Below are 20743 nucleotides of genomic sequence, written 5' to 3' on the forward strand. Positions count from 1 at the left end.
TTATTTAAAATTTCTACTCCTATGTTATTCATTTTCATTTCAGTCAGGAACACTTGTCATGCATTCAAATGAGCTCAAAAACAATTAATCCATGATGGTGCAATAAGCTGTATGCTATAAAGGAGGAAGCTGGGGTGGAGGAGGTTAAGCTTGGTTGATCTGTGCCTTGCAACAATCCTGTCTCTGAGCTCTGCAGGCAGTTCGTTTGACCTCTTGGCTTGGTTTTTGCTCACACATGTATTCTCAGCTGTTAGGCCAAATCAGTTTAATTCACCACGGGTGGACTCCAATCAAGGTGCAGAAACATTTTAGCAAAGTTCGAGAGAAATGGAAGGCCCCTGAGCTAAAATTCAAGTGTTTTGCAAAAGCTTTGAATAATTATGTAAAAGCAGTATTTGAGAGCATTTTAAATACATTTAGAAAGAATTCTAAAATTCTGTTTTCACCTTGTCATCATGGAGGACTGAGTTGAGATTAATGAAGTAACAATTATTTTTTTTATCTTTAGCATTAGGCTGCTACATAAAAAATTTGACATAAGTGGAGGGAGTCTGAAGGCTTTCTAAATGCACTGTAGATGTCTGCTGCTTGGTATAAAGTGCAGTGGATACAGTGCACACAGACAGCATATCTTTGGTATTAGCTTCTTGTTACGAGGAGCAGAAATACACAAAGCGCATTTTCAGTCATGCTAAACATAGGATTAATAACTCTAATGATAATAATGATAAAAATAATAATAATTGATGATACTGCATTGAAAAAAGTCAACATTTTGTCTGCATTAGCATCTGCACCATCTACTTATTCCACTGTTTAATATAGACTTTTCCTTTATCATCCAGGTGGTGTTCGAGGGCTTTTTTGATCACCCAACAAGAGGCCACATCAGAATAGATAACATCCACATGAGCAATAGTATCGATCTGGAGCAGTGTACACGTAAGTCTCATGACCTGTCTGTCTGTTTACCTCTATGCATGTTACTACAGGCTTTATACAGTAACACTTATTGTGTGATTCCCTCTCACCAACACATGATGATCACTACGCTCTGTTTTCACCACAGATCAGTTATAAAAGAGAGACGGGAAACACTCATAATGTTTTTCGTTTACACACAAACACAAAAAAAGGAAAAATATATATATAAAATGAAAGTAGGCCACAAATGGCCTTTGGGCATGGATTGTAATCTATCTTTTATATCTCCCTGTCTCTACCTCCCTCAGTCATCTCCTTTACCGCCCCACCCTGCTGGTTTATCATTCTTTGCTCATGTCTTTCGCTCTCTCTCTCTCCATCTGTGGCATTACCTTCCTCTCAGTCTGGTCTGTAGCTCAGCCACAGAGCACCAAAACTAAACTTGCATGGTGACATGAGAGTAAACAAGTAGCTTTTATGGACTTAAGCTCAGTATCTTGCTGTTAAGCACAGAGACACAAGCTAGCCAGCCTGACTATTAATAAATATTGGCTTCACTGATGGATGCTATTACTGCAACACAAACCCAGTCTTACTTTAAACACACTGACTAGACACAGGATTAAGTTTTAAATGCTTCACATATCTGTGTTTGACCAGCATCATCTCCACCCACACTCACATAGTTTGTCCTCCCTGTCATGTTTAATAATGAGCATATTTTTAGCATTTAATGTAGCGAAACACCAGTGCGCTTGGCTCAGCAGGACCGTGATAGTTAGCCTGATGTGAGGCAAACACACATTAATGTGTTATAGCATGCACAACTTCCACAGTTGTTTCACATTAATGGCCATGACACATTAAGACACACGCCCACGCAGTCTTGTAAACTCGCTTATTTTCCAAGGTAACGCTGCTTCTCATCCAACCTTAAGTAACAGTGCCAAATGGTGTTAATCTGGTTCATATATGTCTAACTTATTTGTCGGTTTGGTTCTTTTCCACCTTTGTTAAATGTCTGAATGTTTCCCCCACCTCATTACTCAGTGATGTGTTCTAATGAGCTCTGGAGAAAATGTGTGCAGATAACTCATAAAAGGACAATTAGTCGTGATGTGAACTAGTTAAACCATGAAAACATGTGTATGAAGCCCAATCTCCAGTTACAGATTCTACATACACATGTCAAACTGCTTCAGTCTTCTATTCTTAAAAATCATTCCCCTTGTCTGCTTGAAAATCACATTAGAATGTGTTTCTTTTTCGGGCTCATACAGCTGAAGTGAGCTCAGGTGAGACAGCAGCCCCCCGGGATAAAATTACTAAAGAAAATGTCAATCAGGATAAGACTTACATGGCAGGAATAGGATACTTCCCTATGGTGGTGACCAGGAAACCAATGAGGTAGGTTGAAGTATGCAGGAAATGAGCAGAAGACCCATGAGGATTTGGACTAGATGCTGATGAACTGAATGGAGGTGGCTGGGGTGGAGGAGGGCTGCAGCATCCATGCTGAAACAACAGCTTTAAATATGACAGGTGCATGATTATTGGTTGTGGCAGAATCTGATTAGTATATTATTTAAGAGGGTGAATGCCCATAATCAGCTGATCACCAGAGAAGAAAGAGAGATATAATGGAAGAATGTAGAGATATGATCAAGATTGAGAAGATTTGCTAAAGAATGAGTAGAAGCAGTCTTCCTACTTGAGCTTTCCCTATGCTCCATGAAAACCCTTCATGTTGCAGATTTAAACGCCACAAGGAAAAGAAAATATTGCCTGAAAGTTGCTCGATGCAAACTGCTTGCTTCAGCAGAAGTATGAGTATAATTCATGTTCATTCCCAGAGGCATAAAGTGTCTTTTGGACAATGATACACAATGATTGTTGAAAGGCTCCTAGATTTATGAAGCCTTATGTGTCTAAGGACTTGCTTTAGTAAGTTTTAAAGGGGTTGGAAACTACATACAGCATTTAAGGTCAAGCTCAGTGGCATCTATTTAGTTCGGGACTTTTTACCCCTGGTGATATGACCAGAGACCACTGGCAGTTTTCAGGTCTTTTGGGCATCCACAGCATGACCAGGGACTCACGGCAACCTATGACTACCCGCCCAGACAGTACCCTAAGCTGTGCTTACTCACTACATCTACCCCTTACTCCAAATTAAGAAGTAGACAGATTTTTTTTTTTTACCATGTCCCTGGTAATGTGCAAGGACATCCAGATCACAACCGGGGTTATGTAAATCTTCATTCCCACCTAATGGGGCCCTCAGATGGGCTTACTCTGCATTACTCACCTTACTTCAGCCTCAGTTTTTGGCCCTAACTTGCCTAAAAGTTCTGCACAGTACTGTATAAGGTGGATATCCCAAGTAACACTGTAAAAACTTAGGGTTTGTATCTAAATTGTGTTCAAAAATGGCTTATCGGACTTACTACTGGCTGCAAATCATGCCAGCAAATTTTATTTTGGTGTCTTAAATAAGATGCAGAGAAAAAAATGGGCTTGTGAAGCTTCTTGAAAATAGTTTGATATATTATTTAAAGAAATTAAAATAATCTTGTTACTGTAAAACCTATTTTCTTTAACTGACTTGGTCTAGAAAGTCAATGTCAAGATGCTTAGGCCATCACATGTTCAATTTTGACAATTTTAATATTCATTTCCCTCACTAAAGTCCCCCAAATATATACGAGTGCAGTCTTTTAGTCATAAAGTGTAACATTAATGGTATTTTATGGGGTTTTATTTGTTGGCTAATGTTTAAAAGGAAAAATAATGTAACAATGGCTTTTAAATGACATTTTTGTCCTAAACATTGCCTTATGTCTGGGAAGACTTTGTATCAATAGTGCAATACTATCCTAATGCAATTGAACATTGCTTTTAATCCATCAGACCATCAGATCCTCATCCAAAAAGGCTTTGTCCAATCATGGATCAGAGGGTTTCTATGTGGAATGGCGTGATTGCGTTTGCCACTACAGTGCACTATTCCTTTATATGCATTCCTTTGTATTCTCTGACTTTCTCTTATATTACTCATCCTTTTTCTCCGTGTCTGTAACCCCTCTACTCTGTCTAAAGCCCTCTAATTTCTTTCCCCTTCTCTCTCCCTCTCACTTTCATAACACGTCATATCCTCTGGCAAATAATAAACAGCCGTAAATTTTACTCCCTGTTCCCATGACCCTTAACTTACCTCCACCCCTCCTTCCTTCCCATTTCTCTCTTTCCCCTCGCTTCACCCTTCCCTCACTCTCTTCGCTCCAGTCCTCCATCCGCCCTCCTCTCACCTCAGGAGAGAGAGTTATGGCACAATCACAAGAACAAGAGACAGACAATGACAAAGCAAAAACGAAGAAATTGAGAGCAAGTCCTGGTTGACAGACACACAAAGAGAGAGGAGAGAGAGACGTACTTCCTCTCTTCCAAACCTGTCAGCTTACTGCTCTAACATCTTTTCTTTGTTTTCTCCCTATTTTGCAAAAATGACTGACATCTATGAAGAATTATGGCACTTAAGACACATCCGCCAACTTCACAAATCTGTTTTGATTTTATATAAAAGGAAAAACAAGCAGTACAGCAGAAACAGCAGCACCAGGACTGTGTGAATCAGCTTTTTGTTAAATATCATAAATATGCAGTATGCCAATTCATATCACTGTGCGCTAAGACTGAGCTGAGCTATAGCGCTGTTCACAGCTGTATTATAAATTAAATCATCAAATAAGATAAGTTAATTTCATTTAAATGGCTCCACACTAAAACAAAGTTATAAAAAACAGTTTTATTATTCAGGAAATCTAGACCACACTTGTTATATCGTCAATAAAACCAAAGGTCATATGCATAAACTATTTGGAAAAAATTAAAGAAAATATTTTGGCATACTATAAATGTTATAGAAATAACGCTCTAAATTATGATAAGGAAATTTATAATACTGTCATAAAGCCTAAACTTGATAGTCTAGTCCTGCAAAGAGGAAAAGAAGATCATTGGTTTTATCAGCTCTCTCTCTCTCTTGAATGGCCGTCATCCCTTCATCACTTTATAACACTCATCATTTATTAACCATCATTAATAACATTCCTGTTTCTCTCTTTTCCAGAGCCTTTACCTGCCTTGACTCCTGGCATAACCAGTAAGTTTCCTTCCTCCTCTATCTGTAGTCTCTGTGCTACATGTCTGTGCTTTCTGCTTGTTGCTTAGCTCAGCTCAAAGCTTTGCACCGGCCCTGGGAAACCTTGTTATAACATATGTTACACACTACATATGTTAGAAACAGGTGGAAACACATGAACTGTATTCCCTCCACAACATGTTACAGTTTCCATATAAATCTAAAGTCTTCCAAAATCCATGTAAATATATTTTATGAGCACTTATCAATGTTTAGATAAATGACGGAGTCAGCTTTGCAGCCTGATGGATCTGAACCACTGCATTGTTCCAGCATGACTCCCTGCATGCTGGGCTGACACTCTTGGTAATGCAGTTTGGTTTGTTCCCTCATGAGAAAACAACACTTTTCCACATTAGACACATAGTGAAATGGATTATTTACAACAAAAAGTCTTTGAGACAGATGGCAAACACAACATGTGTCATTGCAACAGAGTAAAATCAACAGGGTTTATTTGCTCAGTGCACTTTAAGTGTTGAATGGAGTGCTAGTGCACCATGTTGTTTGTGATCTGTCAACAGTAAGGGTATCCCCGGCTAGGGATTTACATAGTTGCAATCTGACTGGTCGGATTTTAATAAAGCTAAGTATGTATGTTTCCTTGCATTGAGCCCTATTCTTCTCTGCAACATAAAAGATAAAACAAGAATTGCCTCCAGGAAACATACCCATGTTAAGGTGCAGAGCGTAATATTTAGCCTAGTAGCATTATGTGGAAAAAACTATACTTTTCCCCTAAATATATACAATTGTTTTATCTTTGTATTAACCTTGAACAAGCCTTTTATTCACACCCTCTTCATGGACTCCACCATCTTGGATTTCTACATCTTGCATGCTTCTACAGTACCAAAGAAGGGATTTTTTTAGATTTCACTGATTGCCACAGTTACCACCAGAAATGAGCAGGGTGATGGCGAATCTGACTTACAGCTGTTGCTTATACTCCCACCCTTACACACTGCACCTTTAAGTGGTCGGCCATGCTGCTTGTTTCTGAGTGGTGTGACAAAAGCTGTTGGCATAGCTTTACTTTGCTAAAAATGCTCCCATACTTTTTATATTTTCCTCATGACATTATGAGCTGTTGGGAAGTTAAAAAGATTTAAACACCTGACGAGAATCTTCCAAAGGCTTTGCAAAATAAGATTGCCCATATTTTTTACCAATACAGAGTGTGAGTCATGATTTATTTGTACAAAATGTAACATAGCTATGTAAAAAAATAGTTACACATGTGGTTGCAAAGTATTTTTAAGTCTTAGAGTGACTGTAGTTTGAACAGACTGAGTTGCCTCGATTATGTTTTTAATTTATCTATTTATGTATGTGGTATGGTATTATAATGTACATTGAGACATGAGAAAAGGTTGAAATTAGTAAGTCAGGGTTCTCAGATAAGGTGATCTGCTTTTTTATATACCCAATACACCCATTCCCACTCTCCAGTTTTGTGCTTTTTTTGTGCTGGTTTTGTACTTTTTTGGGCTGCTTTAACTTGAAATTGTGAGTCGTTCCTTTAACATAGAACTAAGCTCAGGTAGAGCACACCAGAGTTGCCTGGTGTGTTCCAGTCTTTCCTTTGGGATCTGGCACTTTTGCACCATGAGTATAGTTACTGACTCAGATAGAGAACTCCCCCCTGTGGGTACAGACTCAAACATTTGAAGGAAGCTGTGCTGAACTCTGTGGGAGTGCACTTTTCTTGATCAAACACACCTTTCAGTCTTTCACTGTAGGATTTAACAGTAAAAGATTTAAAATTAATGAGTTGAGTAGACTTAAAAATCCAAAACAGCTATTTCACCTCTATCATTCTGAGTTAAATAAAACATTTTTTTTTAGTTTTAAGTGAACAGTACTCAATCACTTTGAGTGTTTTTGTAACTGAAGTCAAATTATTTGATAATCACCCCTTTATCAGTAGAGTTTTCCCAGAATGCCTATGCACTTTGGACTCTCTTGCACCATGAGTGAAGTTACTAACTCAGTTAGTGTGCACCTTTCAGTGTCACTACTCCCTGAAATTGGCCTACCTTGAGCTGCATGTCCATATGTGTTAATTTAGACAGTTTATTTTTAAGTTTAGTTGAAGTTTTAGTCTTTATATCAAATGCCTTTTAGTTTCTGTCACATTTTAGTCGTTTCCACCCTTTATAGTTTAAGCCGACGAAAGCCCAAGAATATTTTAGTCTAGTTTTAGTCCATAAAACGTCCTCACATTTTACCATGCTTCCTACGGCTGAGAGGCAGAGTAGCTACAGATGCATTGAATTTTGGCAGATTTATTTCCAGTGGAGAAATATCATGAATTTTGAATGTCTAACCAAAAATCAATTACAGTTTAGTCTTGTTATGTTAATCCTGGTGAAAAATAAACTCAATTTAAGTCAGTTTTAGTCATCAAGGTCTCATTTTGGCAAGTCTTAGTCTAGTCTTTCTCATGGAACAACGGCTGTCTATGAACATTTTTAGTTATAGTTCCAGCTGATGATATTAACATTGATGTTCAACATTAAAGTTTGTGGTAGAAATAAGGGAAACTGAAAGGGAATGACTCAACTTTAAAATTATTTAACATAAATGTACAAGTAAAAAAGAGTTTATAAGACTTAAATACATTTGACTCAGAGGAGCTTTGTTGATACAACTTGAGAAAAAGAACTTAATTCAGTTGGGTGTAAGTAATATTTTGAAGTTAATCCAGCACATCTCTTTTACCAGTGTATTTTCTCACTGTATACATCACCACGCTAACTCATCGTCCATTCCTGTGTCCTGACATGCTCACAATATAAGCTCCCTCTCTCTCTGTCTTCAGCACCATACAAGGAGTCCCTCTACTTCCATCTCTCAAGTCCCTCTTGTTCCCTTCTTCTGCTCTTTCTATCTCACACCCCACCCTCCCCTCTGCTTCTCAACTTTCATCAAAACTATTCTCATACATTCCTTTTGTCGCCTTTGTTTTCATTTTTCTCCTCTCCACTCCTCCTCCTCTTCTCTGCTCCTTCATTTTCACGAGCTGCTGATGCCACCTGAATGAAATGTAGAGCTGATCACCATCCAACGTTTCTTTTTTTTCTTATTTCTCTCTGAAATCCACAAATAGGCCGTTTTGAATGCAGATAAAAGGGGGCTTAGGAAGATTATAGTGCTGGATTTCTTGTTTCCAAGACTGGCTTTGGACCTGTAATGTTCACATCTGGACTCCTTTTGTTTAGAAAACCACAAAACATTAACCAGATTTGTGCCTCATTGACACAAATTACCATGCATTTAATCTCTAAGAGTTATGTGTGTTAATACTTATAAAATCTAAGATGTTTTTATACATAAATGTGTTTGATCATCTTTGAAACTGGAGGCTAAAGAACAAGAACTCTTTGTTTGCATCAGTATAACTGATGATTTGAGCCTGATATACTCAACTCAATATGTGTGTAATCCTAGTGTGCGAATAGATCAAAAACATTCCTCACACACTGTCAGATACTTGAGCACCACTCAGTTTTGTTCGCCACAGTTCATCTCAATAAAGACTGAAATGCCATTCCCAAAAATAGTCAGATCTCAGAGCTTAACTGGAGAAACCTTGAGTCACCTGACTCAGACACAAATGCTTGACCTAATGCTTTTCAGGTTTCCGACTCTACAGGACTCTGAGCAGAGATCATATGACTCCCAGCATTACAACAGTGTCAGAGTTCTTACGTGTGTTTTCATAAAACTTGAGCACTAGAAAGAAGGATTAACTTCTCCTTTGTGACGTCTGCTGAAATGTGAGCTAAGCACCAGGGTGAGCGGATGTAGTTAAACCTGGATCACTAAACACGTCATACATAAACACTGGTCACCTTTTTGTTTTCTGATGTGTCTTGATGAAGAGTAAGATATTGGGTTGTATGAATGGAAAACAGCTTTTTTTTTTTTTTTTTTTTTATTTTTTTTTTGACTGAAATAGAATTAGTTTGTGATCACTAGCAAATACTGTGATTGTTGCTCTTAGCCCATTAAAAAGAAAATTGAAGATTATTTGTATGTAATTGGAGGAGAACAGGGTTGGTTGTCACACTTTGCTCCAGTGTGAACTGCTCATCATCAAAACATCTTTCAATAGTCGTTCCTACATTAAATTGAAGCTTAAGCTGTTTGCTTGAAAAGTGTATCCCTCTCATTTTCCAACTTATCTTAACAACAAGGTAATTAACAATCAAAGACACACTGTGACAGCAAACACCATCATGGGAATGTTTGTCACACGCTATGGGGTTGGTTGTCACAATTTTATTTTAATTGGAAAAAATACAAAGAAGGCAAGATTGCAAAACTTAATTTCACTAAATTTTACTTTTTCCCTCTGGAAACCCTCCATTCTGCCATTCTAATGACAACGTCATGCCCTCATAGCCCTTTCATAGGTTTCTCTAGCAAGTCTGGAATTTGGGTGACTTACTGTGTTCTTTAAAGATCAAATCCATGCCAGTAACTCTGACATTGAACGTCTTCTTTTTTTTAACATTCTATTCGATCTATTTTGCGTACCTTTCTGCTGCTAGCGGCAAGTGCTATTCACCATTTTGTATCCCAGAAAGCTTCATGATTGGCTGTGACAACCAATGGCAGGCTGTTCCGCCGTCACATCATGCTTTCCTAAAGTACAATGGTCTGTGCACTTAGATCCTGAAGGAGACAGCCTGAATAGCTTATAATGGAGAGAGAGAGAGAGACAGATAGCCTGTGATGTGGCCCTCTGTGTCACTGCAGACAGGAACTGCTTTTAATAATGCAATAAAAAGAGCCAATACAAGGAAGCACAGGGACATCTTTTTTATCAACATGTGAATATTTTGAAGACTTTTATTGTCACAGAATGATTATTTTTTTCACTTTTTGGTCCCCAAAGAATGGGAGGACAAGTGGGAAAAGTCTCAGTCATTATTGTCTACTGGGTGTCACCCATAAGTATTAATACGTCAGTATAAAATGCTGAGACATATGCTGTGTTCATGAATGCAATGCTTGTGCATTGCAAGCAGCTGAATTGCTGCTCAAAGCATACTGGACAGGCATAGGCCTGGCTGGTGTTGCCACTTTTTAACAGCTTTTCTCCCTCTTTAAGTCATAATCTGCGAATGAAAGAAAACAGTTCATTGAAAAGTACATTTTTTAAGTGAATAAATTGTGAAGAAAAAAGATTCAGAAAGGGCCAGTCTGATTGAGATTCAAGAGCCTAAGACAAATGACTAATGGAGGTGGGGAAGTGTGACTCTGGTTCTGTACTTCAGCATCACTGTTGGCTTAGTTTAGCTACCATACAGAGGTGGCAGGATTGCAAACTCTGCATGGTGAAAACAGATTGTATTAGAAAGAACTGTACAGTTGTATGGAAACTGCATGGTAATTACCACACAGGAAGCCAGTTTAAACCTTTCCCTCTCTGTGGGAGACCCCCCCAAAATTGTGGGTGGGTCTTATATTCCATTCTTTACTGCAGTCTGAAAGTAAGGGGGGGAAGTGTTACTGACATAAAATCTGCAATCTATAAGTTGATGTGCTGAGTGGATTTAAACAAATTTGATACTGTGATAGAATTTAAAAGTTGTCTTTAATAGTACTGTTGCCATTAAGAGGCCTAGCTTTATCCCAGAGTGCCACACTGTTGGGTTATGTCTTGTAGCTGATGAGGCATTGGGGCTGGGATACAATAAGGCATTGGTAGCCAACCTGGGGTCCAGGACCCCCTAGGGGTGGCGCCAGAGGTCTCAGGAGTACGCAAGACTCTGAAGTTGACAAAAGTAGGTTTGTGCATATCAAAAACAATTAAGATAAGACTGTTATCACAATTTTTTCTAAGGCACATTTAGTATGAACAATGTGTGGACTTAATTTTTGGGTTTCATTAATGAAACGATTACAATACAGTACGATACAAGGGGCACAAATGGAAAAGGTTAGGAACCACTACTCTCAGTGATGACGGTAAATCCATACAGACAAAAAATACACACGGACAAGATTTTTCTATCTTTCCCTGAAGGTGAGAAAGTCCTTTATTCAGTGTTTTAGAAAATCTAGCGACCAAAGTTCCTTGAAAGCAGCACTTTTTAAGCTTACTTTAGGAATAGAGCTGTTAAGAAACGCTCCCCTTTATTGCCCTTTAGATAAAAGCAACTTAGCAGTCGATTTTTTGCAGTCATAGAACTCATCTGTGTCCTAATCCACTGGTGGGTAGTCTCTCTGTGCAGAGTGCTTAGTGCACAACTTCACAATGAAAGCAAATTTTAAACCTTTAAAGAGTACGTCTGAACTTAAAAAAGGACAAAATTAGGCTCGCTGGTTTTCTGAGGGTTTTTCTGAGCTCCTCTTCTCCCTCTGTCCTTTCACTACCCTCCCTCTCTCCGTCTCAGTCTTAGACTTGATGGCCTGGTTCAAGCCTTATTTCTTCTTTCTTTCTCTTTCTCACATTCTTTCATTCTCTCTTTTTCTTCATCCGTCTTTCTTCCACAACCTCTCTCTCAGCGGGTTTCTTTCACAGTGAGTTGACAGAGTATTGAAGTTTCAGACAGACCCTCTAATGCAGGATTAAAGATATCATGGCAGGATTAGCTCGCTCCCTTCACCCCCCCCCACCCCACCTCCACTCCTTTCACTTTCTACTTACCCTCTCTATTTCACTCCATTCTTTCTTCTTTCGTTAATTCTTTCTCCCTTATCCTTTTTCTAGGTCCGTAATTTCCCCTCTTTCCTTCGCCATCCCCTTCTCCCTCCACTCGATTCCCCTTCAGTGTGATCTTGCCCTGATAAACAAGCACTTAACAACTCCCCAGCCTTTGTCCAAATCAGCCAGTTACTGCATAATCAAAGCTTTGCATTCTGTGATGGAAATCTGGACGCATGGCATGAGCCTTTGCGTGTCAATGTGCAGCTTATGCTTGTGACGTTTTGCACCAGCCTAAATTTCTGACTTGAATCAGCATCTTCAGAACATATGCATTGGCTGTTTTATGAAAAATGAAGTTTTCAGATGAGGTGATGATGCAAACTTTTAATGCAAAAATTAAGCGAAATCTGAATGATGACTGCCAGTGCTTTGCCTGCTGGTTATCTTAGGTATCATCTCTGTCACATCGCAGCAATGACAAACAATTTAGTCTTAATGCTGCCTGTTTGCTAAATCCCAACCACCTTATGACTGTCACAGGTCTGTCAAGCTTTAGATTCCCTTATATCTTAGTTTATTGCTGAAACACTATTTCCAATAATAGGGCCTATTCAGGTAGACCAAAGTTGGCAAGGCCTGTCCTTAGGAGCGATCTAATACCGGTTTATTCCACTAACATGGCAGATCTAAAGGGCTTATGCTAGATAACTAAATAACAATATTGCCATTTGACTTAAGAGCCTTGCAAAGAAGCCCAGTGATCGCCTACATGGTGTTTTGCTTCAAAAGAAAATTGGAGGCTTAATGACCAGGGCAAAAAGAAGTCAGATTATTTCATTTCTTGTTTTCATTCTTTGGACGCTTTAAATACTCTCATAAGTCTTTACTGTACCTTTAAAGATTCCTTGCACTTTGGCATTGGAGGAAAGGCGTGTGGCTTAGTAGGCTTACTGCTTAATATTTAGTTATGATGATTCAAATGTATTTTCTTATCCATTTAGTGCATATTTAATATTTATTTTTTGTTAAGTGCTTTCAATGATCTCTTATACTCTACATGCATTAATTATAGGTTGACTGATATTGGATTTTCAGGGTCAATTTGTTACGTATTATTATTATTATTATTATTATTATTATTATTATTATTATTTTATATAAGAATGATGATATGATAATACAATATAATGATAAAATTATAAAATAATTAAAATGTATAATATAAATTAATATGACATAATAAATATAGTATATTACTTTATATTTATATTGTATAATCATTTGTATTACTTTATCATTATATAATATATACATTGCATATTAATTTTATAATAATTTATTTTATCAGCATATTTATATGTATTTATATACACACATATGTATTAGCATATTAATTTTATTTTTATATTACATGATCATTTATATTATTTTATCATATATTGTAATATCATATCATCACTCTTATTATTTTATCATTAAATTATGTTTATTCATTTACTATTAAATTCATATTTGTGTTATCCCATTAATTTGACATCATGATATTGTATCATATGAATTATTGATTTTTTTTTTTTTTTAAGGTATAGGAAGAGCAGGAGAGAGAAGGAGAGGCAGAAAAATAGGCTAAAGCAAAATAAAATAAGCTGAGCAGAGCTCTATTAAAAAGAAACCGATAAACCAGCATCAGTGTTGATTTGCCGTTACTTATGTGATGTCTAGCTGATCAGATAGTGACATTAGGAGAAGAGTGCAGCAGGGCTAAAGTCACAATTTTGAATCATTTAAAAGCAAAAAAATAAAACACCTCAGTGATCACCAAGCCAATAATCAGTCGATCCTTAGCATTAATCACTCTAACTCTAGTCACATGACTGCTAGTTATAATGTAGGAACATCCAAAGCTTGACAGTCTGTCCTTTCCTGTTTTTCTTAGTCGGGGATTTAGTAAATGGTCAATACTATAATTTAAAGCTTAAAACTGTCCAGTAGAATCTGCATGCCTACCCCCGTCCACAGTGCCAACCTGTAATATGTCCTCCTGCCCTCCAGGGGGTGCCATGTCTGGGATGGAGCCCACAGTAGACACAGTGGCGGTGCAGCCTCTCCCTGCCTACTGGTACTATGTGTTAGCAGGAGTTGGCGCCCTGCTGCTGCTGGTCACCGTCACCGTGGCGGTGATTCTGTGCTGTCATCGGTACCACTGGGCCACCCTGAAGACCAGCAGTAGTCATCATCATTCAGTGATGTACCACAACAGCCAGCATCCAAATCTACATGCTCACCAAAACTGCTACCAGAACCAAAACCTCAGCTATAATCTGATCCACTGCCCCAACCAAAACCACCTGTACCCAGGTACCGGGGCGAGTGTTGACCCCATGCTGACCATCAAACTGGAGAAAGATGACAGCTATGACTCCCAGTGCTGAAAACAACTCAAGACAAGCTCTGAATGATACCAGTTTAAAGGAAAGGGTGTGAAACTTCTTAAAATAAGGATCTACAGAATCAACAAGGAAGAGGCGCTGTGGTTCCTGTCACAGTGACTGATCTGTTTCACAGATGCAGGATGCTAAACTTCCTGGTTGTCTGCAACTTGCAAATGAACTCCTTCTTAGATTTACCAACATCCCTCAGTGGGGAGAATGTATCTTCTGTGATGCACTTACTGGCTTTTACACCCAAACCTGAAAAGAAAATGGATTAAGATCAGAATGACAACTAAATCACAAGAACACTGTCTTACAGGCTGTGAACATGGCTATGTGCAGTGTAAAATGTCAGCCTATTTTCCCCTTCTACAAGGATACGTCTGCCCTGCTGTGATCCACAGCTCGGGGACTGCCTATTTCTAAACACCCTGTCCAACAGAGGAGGGATTTACGCACAGGTACAAGGAGATAGGAGTCACAGTGTGCGCCGCATAAAGAAAAGAGGCTATTTCCTCAGCTGTCTGAATGAAGTTGTGTTTGTTTGTCCACGGGCCTGCAAGGGACTGAGAGTGACAGGGACAGATTAAGAGAGGAGAGCGAGGAGGTGCAGAAAGAATTAGTGTTGTCTGTCCAGCCGTGACACAAAGGCAGCTACACACATCCTCCGTGAGTGGCCTCTTTGGTCTGTGAACTGGGGAGGAATCAGTGTTGAGCTGTTCCCCATCTGGTTTACGTGAGGGGGAGATGGGATGAGACAGCATACATCGCATTCTGCAAGAGCTAGAAACACACCGCTCAAAGATGCACACACGTATATGCACGGACACTCCAACAGCTTACTCTTTCTTGTTACCAAAAGTGTATTTTTCATGACAAAGTGACATGCCTTTTTTTCATGACTGTACCTCCAGAATGAGGGAGTGCCTCAGCGTCAGATACTGGTATGAATGGACTTTACTTTATGCCTGGATCTCATGGATAATCCAATGCCTGTGTCTGTTAATATCCACGCAAAACAACGCTGTATGTCCTGCTCACGTTAGACAGATTGAATGAAACAAATACAGAAGCCATTGTATCGTGAATCTAAGCTGCTGATATACTTTCCTTTGAAGTTTTTTAAAATCTGTTAAACTTTTCATGTTATCAGAGGTGATGGTTTCATGATTTGTTGGACTCTGAGTGTTTGCATTTTAACTCAGAAAACCCAGATATCATCTTTTTGGCACTGAAGGATTACTGGTCATCTCTTTTGATAATTTCAACACCATAATATCTCAAATAATACTTTCTTATGAAGAGAAACACATATTCTGTGTCCTAAGTCACACACTATTTCCTATATCAAGGGTCATCAACTACATTTGAACACGGGTCAGCTTTTCCTTATCAGGCACTTTGGGGGGTCAAACTCTTAAATAACCCCAACAAAATTTTAAAAATGTTCTACTTAACATATTTTTGTTTAAATATTTTTTATTTTCTTTCGGATGCATGTAATTTTCAGACCTCTAACATTGAGATCAGTCCCTATAGCCAGCCACAAGGGGGCGATTGAGATATTTTTGTTGAGTATTCCTACAGCTGTCATGTTGTCTGCCACTGGGTTTGACGCTATGGTCGCTAATATGGTGTGTAATAGAAAGTGAAAAAACCCCCTAGCAGGAAAATTGCGCCTCCAAAACGCCTGTTTTCTGCAGAAAACTGCAATTTTTATCAAGAAAGGATGGACTGATAAATATGTGTTTGATATTCATTATATTTGCTAATAATGGCTGACAGGTGGATTTCTGAAAAATCGATGAAACAAAGCCATTACTGATTTTTTTTTCAGCCTCAGTTGTTTTGGAGTTGCTTTAAAAGCTCTAGGTATCAAAAGAAAAAGAAAGAAAGAAAACGATACCCAAAACCTGTCTGTCTGGCAACCTAGGATTAAGGGTTTCATTAAAATGTCAAAATATGTTCATCAGACCACACAAAGAGGCATTTTCAAGGGTTCTTTCTGTTTCTGTTTGGGTTAAAAGTCACCAGTAAAGGAAGTCAAGTTTTAAACTGTAGTAGAGGCAATTGCTGGAGTTAGCATTAGCCTATCAGTGCTGCTGTTGCAAATAAGTCAACACTATAAAACTTGCTTATAATCCAAGTTCATACAGTCTTCAAAAACTAGTATTTTCAGTGTAGTGCACATCTGTAAACGGAAAGTTAAGAAAGCCTGAAAATTTGGTATTCGATGCCTATTGTGTCTTATCAGCCGATCTTATGCAAGACAAGACAACCAGACCTGCATAAGATCAGCTGATAAGGCATTTAGCCGCAACATCACGAGACTCCTCTGCAGGAAGTTAGCAGTCATGTCAAAACACAAAACTAAACTTGTCTGTCAATGAGAAAATGGAAAAATTAGGGAAATTTTTGTTCTAGTAGCAAATTTTTAGGCTTTCTTAACTTTCCTTGAACAAAATATGCACTACACAGATTATGTGGGGAATTTGTCATAGAAGTGTTTATGTAGCGTTAATATCCAGAGAGTAACATACCCCCAGAGCGGGTCGGACATTGTGAAATCAGATGCAAACACTCTGTGTAATGCATTCATCATATCCCACAATGCAATGTAAAAAGTAGTGAACAACTGACGGTCACTAACTGAGCAATATTTACCATCATGCATTGCAGTTCAAGGCTTGTTTGACTGCTCTTATGTATGACAGATGATAGGAGAACAGTCAGCATAAATATAGAACCCCTGAAATACAGAGAAGTTTAGATTTTGACGCATTTTTACAGAAATCTATCATTTGTTTGAATAAAGTGCTAAAAATTTGAGTAATGTTTTTTCCCATTGGTGATTACAGTCAATTAGGTGTTGTTGCAACACATCATATTCATGCAAAAGTGATGATAATAAGTGTCCATGGCCAGAATGGTGTTCAGAATCATTTTTAGTATTGTGCTGATGAATGCACAACAGAGCCCACTATAGACAGCCCATCATATTTTAGAAATACGTAGAGGATGGGTGTGTGATTTGGGACACAACAACAGTGTTTTTGCAGTTTTGCTGATTCTCTGAGTTCTGTGCAAACCTTTTCCCACGTTGGTAGAGTACAGACAGACTCATTTTATCAAGTGTTCTTTATGCACTTTTAAAGTTAAGTTTCTTATTGCAATCTTAAAAATGACTTAAGCACTTTTTTTTGCTTCTTAATCATGTAATCGAGGCTCTGATAATTTATGGTTTATGAATGTGACTCTTAATAAAAACAAATGTTTAGTATAGTTTTGATTGTGAAAGATTAACCATTGTTTTTGTAATCACTTCTTCACATGATTATTGCAGTAAGCCAACATGTGCATTTTAGTGTATAATAGTTATACAGTGTTTATTTTTTTATTTTCACTGAGATGATCTTAATGACTTTTGACTTTTATTTGATGTCAAATCCTCAAGTGGATGAAGCCATTTTGCAAAGGCAAGCGTTTCCAGCCACAGCTTCCAGCTTAAATCAGACAGGGACATGAGAAAGACGCAAACCAATACGCTGTCTGAATTTATTTGGATCTCAAAACAAGAAATGTATAGTTTAATACTCTTGGTTTTGGACTGAAGGGCTCAGTTTCACCTTTTTTATTCAGATCCATGTCTGTGAAATTGAGTGCACCTCTGTGATACTTATTTTTCTGAGATTCTTAGCAGCTCACAATCTTGCGTTGTATGCTTTTTCCCTACATCATTTTGTTCATGCCCAAATCCCCCAGCCTTTTTATCAAAACCCCGCTTTTTTTCTTATTCTGCTCCTTCCCTTCATTGCAAATCCTCCCAGCAAAAAACACAGGAGAGGAAATGAGAGGCAGAAATGGAGGAGAGCAAAACCTCTCAGAGGAGAAGGGCCCATTAAGCGAACCCCGTTTCCCTCCAAAGAATGCGCCCAGAGATGGAGGAAGATGAAAGAAGTAAAGGGGAAAAAAACAGCTCTCTTTACTTTCTAAAGATAGATTTTTTTTCTCTCTCTCTTACTCTGAGAGGAAGGCTAACAGGGAGGCAGGTTAGGGGTTTGGATTGAAGGAGGGGGAGAATGAAAAGGAGGAGGGCAGGTTGTTTCAAACACAAAAGCAGATGAAAGAAGTCTTTTGGCAGAGTACACTGTGATGGAGACACGTAAGCACATCACACAATGTTAGCAACACTAATCTGTGTTGGCAAAAATCCATCACATTCACTTATTTAGTCATTGTTTCTTGCGTGTTCGAATAGTGCACCTGCTCTGCAGCACTGCGTATCGACTTCTACCATTGAATTGTGTCTCATAAAATGTGCTTTTGTGCTGTAGTCAACAAGTATTTTAGCCATTTGGTGCTTGCATATCCATCCCTCTGCCTTCCATTTCAATCGACTTGTGCATGATTTACACATTATATGACTCATTCTAGCAGCCCTCTGCTCTAAGCCAATCAATACGAGCCCCAAATTCAAATAGACAAATGATATACGGCTGTATTTATGTTGTGCTACTCGTGCACTTTTCGCTCTCATTCTCTCTCCCTCTGTCAAACTTTTTGCAAGATTTGGAAAATGTGCTGGCGCCTTCTCACGCACTGCTTTTAAATCAACCTTCCATCTCTCCCCTCTCCATCACAGACTACTTTGAAGCCATTTAATATTTCCAATTAGTTAATGGAGCTGATTGCATTCATAAAACCCTGCAGTAAGCACTTCTAGCCCTCAGGCCACGTCTACTTTTTTCTCTCTGCCTCCTCCTCTTCTGAGTTCTGCAGAAATATTACGAGTGAAAGCACTCTAACAGGTCCTCGGGCCCCCACTGCAGCAGCGTATGGTGCCAAAGAGCCATCCATGCCTGTGCCTGAATAAAATAGGCTGCCTTTTTTATGCCTCTCTTTACTAATTGGACAGTGGAGACAAAATGGGACTACGGGGAGTTTTAATCTCCTTTCAGATCCACATGATGATGCTTTTCAGGATCCTAGCCTGAGGGCATAAAGCCAGAATCATTAGAAGTGTTCAACAATCGTCCAAAGAGTGTCCAAGCATCCATCTTAAATTACTCCACTATTTTTGCTGTGACCCCACTGGTGATTAACTGAGAGGAAGGGGAACCTAGAGCCTGGAGGGTCTGTTGTTAGGCTCTAAATTAACACAACTGGAGGACAGAAGAGAAGACCCTCTGGGTGCTTTCATGTGCATACTATCCAGAGTCTTACATGAAGATTACATCTCACTTTGACCTCCATAAAGCATCACATCTTACAGTGTAAATTACACTAGAAACAGCCTTATGGAGAGAAGCAGGGATAGCTGCCTGCACTAGAAGTCAAATACATCTCTTCCACATTGAGAAACATTACAGAATCATGTTTTTAGTTGTTTGGCTAAATTTATCACCAGCCTATTTTGATGTCATGTTTATAATCTGAAAGGCACTTTGAGGTTTGCATGCATTTTTGATACCCCAATCTGTTTAGTTATGTATTCTTGCAGCAACTGTATTTTATGCCATTGTTCTTTTAACTTTGCATTCATTTCAGGAGGACAGTTCAGACATATGTGAAGTTTTTTGGTAAATCTTCCTGTATGATGTCATTTTTATCAAATGAATCTATGTAAATGGTAATGTTCTTTGACTTCTGTTCTTGTATTGAGTTTTTTATGAATCAGAAATGGTTTTGTTGGAAAATGCAAAGGCAGATGTAAAATGTAAAATATGGCCTTGGCAAGGGATGAACTAAATATATGTTTGCATAAAAACTACATCCAGTTTACACTCATTAGCTATGTTTACATGTGCAGTCTGGTTCAAATCATTCTGACTGAGGATTCTGTTTACGTGGACACGTCATAAAATTATCAAATTAAGATGTGCATTTACATGCATCAAGGATTAAATCAGAATTAAAGTATGCAGACATGTGCAGCGATGTCCCACCGGTTTAATCTGCCAGAAACAGCAGAAGACGCCTCTTCTTAGAAAAATAGATGGAAAAAAAGTGCTTTGACTTAAAAGATTTGATCTCTCTCTTCAGATTTATCATTATTTACCATACTATACTGTATTTTTACATTCAAAGATTTTAAGCATGCCCTAAATTACATACTTCTCTACCAAATACTCTAATTGCATACGTGCACATGTTGCATTCACACTGAGAAGAATACTCAAATGCAGACTACTTGCACACTTATATGGAGCTAATATTGTTGCAAAATTATTTACCAAAGTGTACAGAGATCTATGCACAAATCTGCAAATGCATAGATAGATTTGCAAATGTGTGCACAAATTTTTGCTTGCGTGTGCAAATAGCTCTGCAATAATAATAGCTCCATAATTGAAAACCATTGAGGAATTGAGTCTGAAACGATGGACACTTGGCCTCCTCAATGAATGCCATATTTTACTGTTAGCATGCTAGCGCTCTAGCTACAATAACATCCACCAGCAAGCTTACATGTTATTGCACATTTCACTCAAGAAAAAAGGCATTTAAGGCGACTCAAATTCA

General features: G+C 38.4%; 1 protein-coding gene across 3 annotated transcripts in view; it reads left to right on the plus strand.

Moving 5' to 3' along the window:
• LOC121522334 (neuropilin-2-like) overlaps positions 1-20743 on the plus strand; it is a 179868-nt gene that overhangs the window by 148435 nt on the left and 10690 nt on the right. The window contains exons 15-17 of one of the 3 annotated variants that reach the window (XM_041806564.1): positions 846-942; positions 5054-5086; positions 13842-19864. In XM_041806564.1, coding sequence (XP_041662498.1) covers positions 846-942; positions 5054-5086; positions 13842-14221 — 510 coding nt within the window. In that variant the 3' untranslated portion in view covers positions 14222-19864. Of the gene's footprint in view, positions 1-845; positions 943-5053; positions 5087-13841; positions 19865-20743 lie in introns of those variants that run through there. The other 2 variants (XM_041806563.1, XM_041806565.1) reach the window with 2 other exon arrangements.

The sequence above is a fragment of the Cheilinus undulatus genome, linkage group 15 (genome assembly GCF_018320785.1).
Source record: "Cheilinus undulatus linkage group 15, ASM1832078v1, whole genome shotgun sequence".
In the NCBI taxonomy this organism is placed as follows: Eukaryota; Metazoa; Chordata; class Actinopteri; order Labriformes; family Labridae; genus Cheilinus; species Cheilinus undulatus.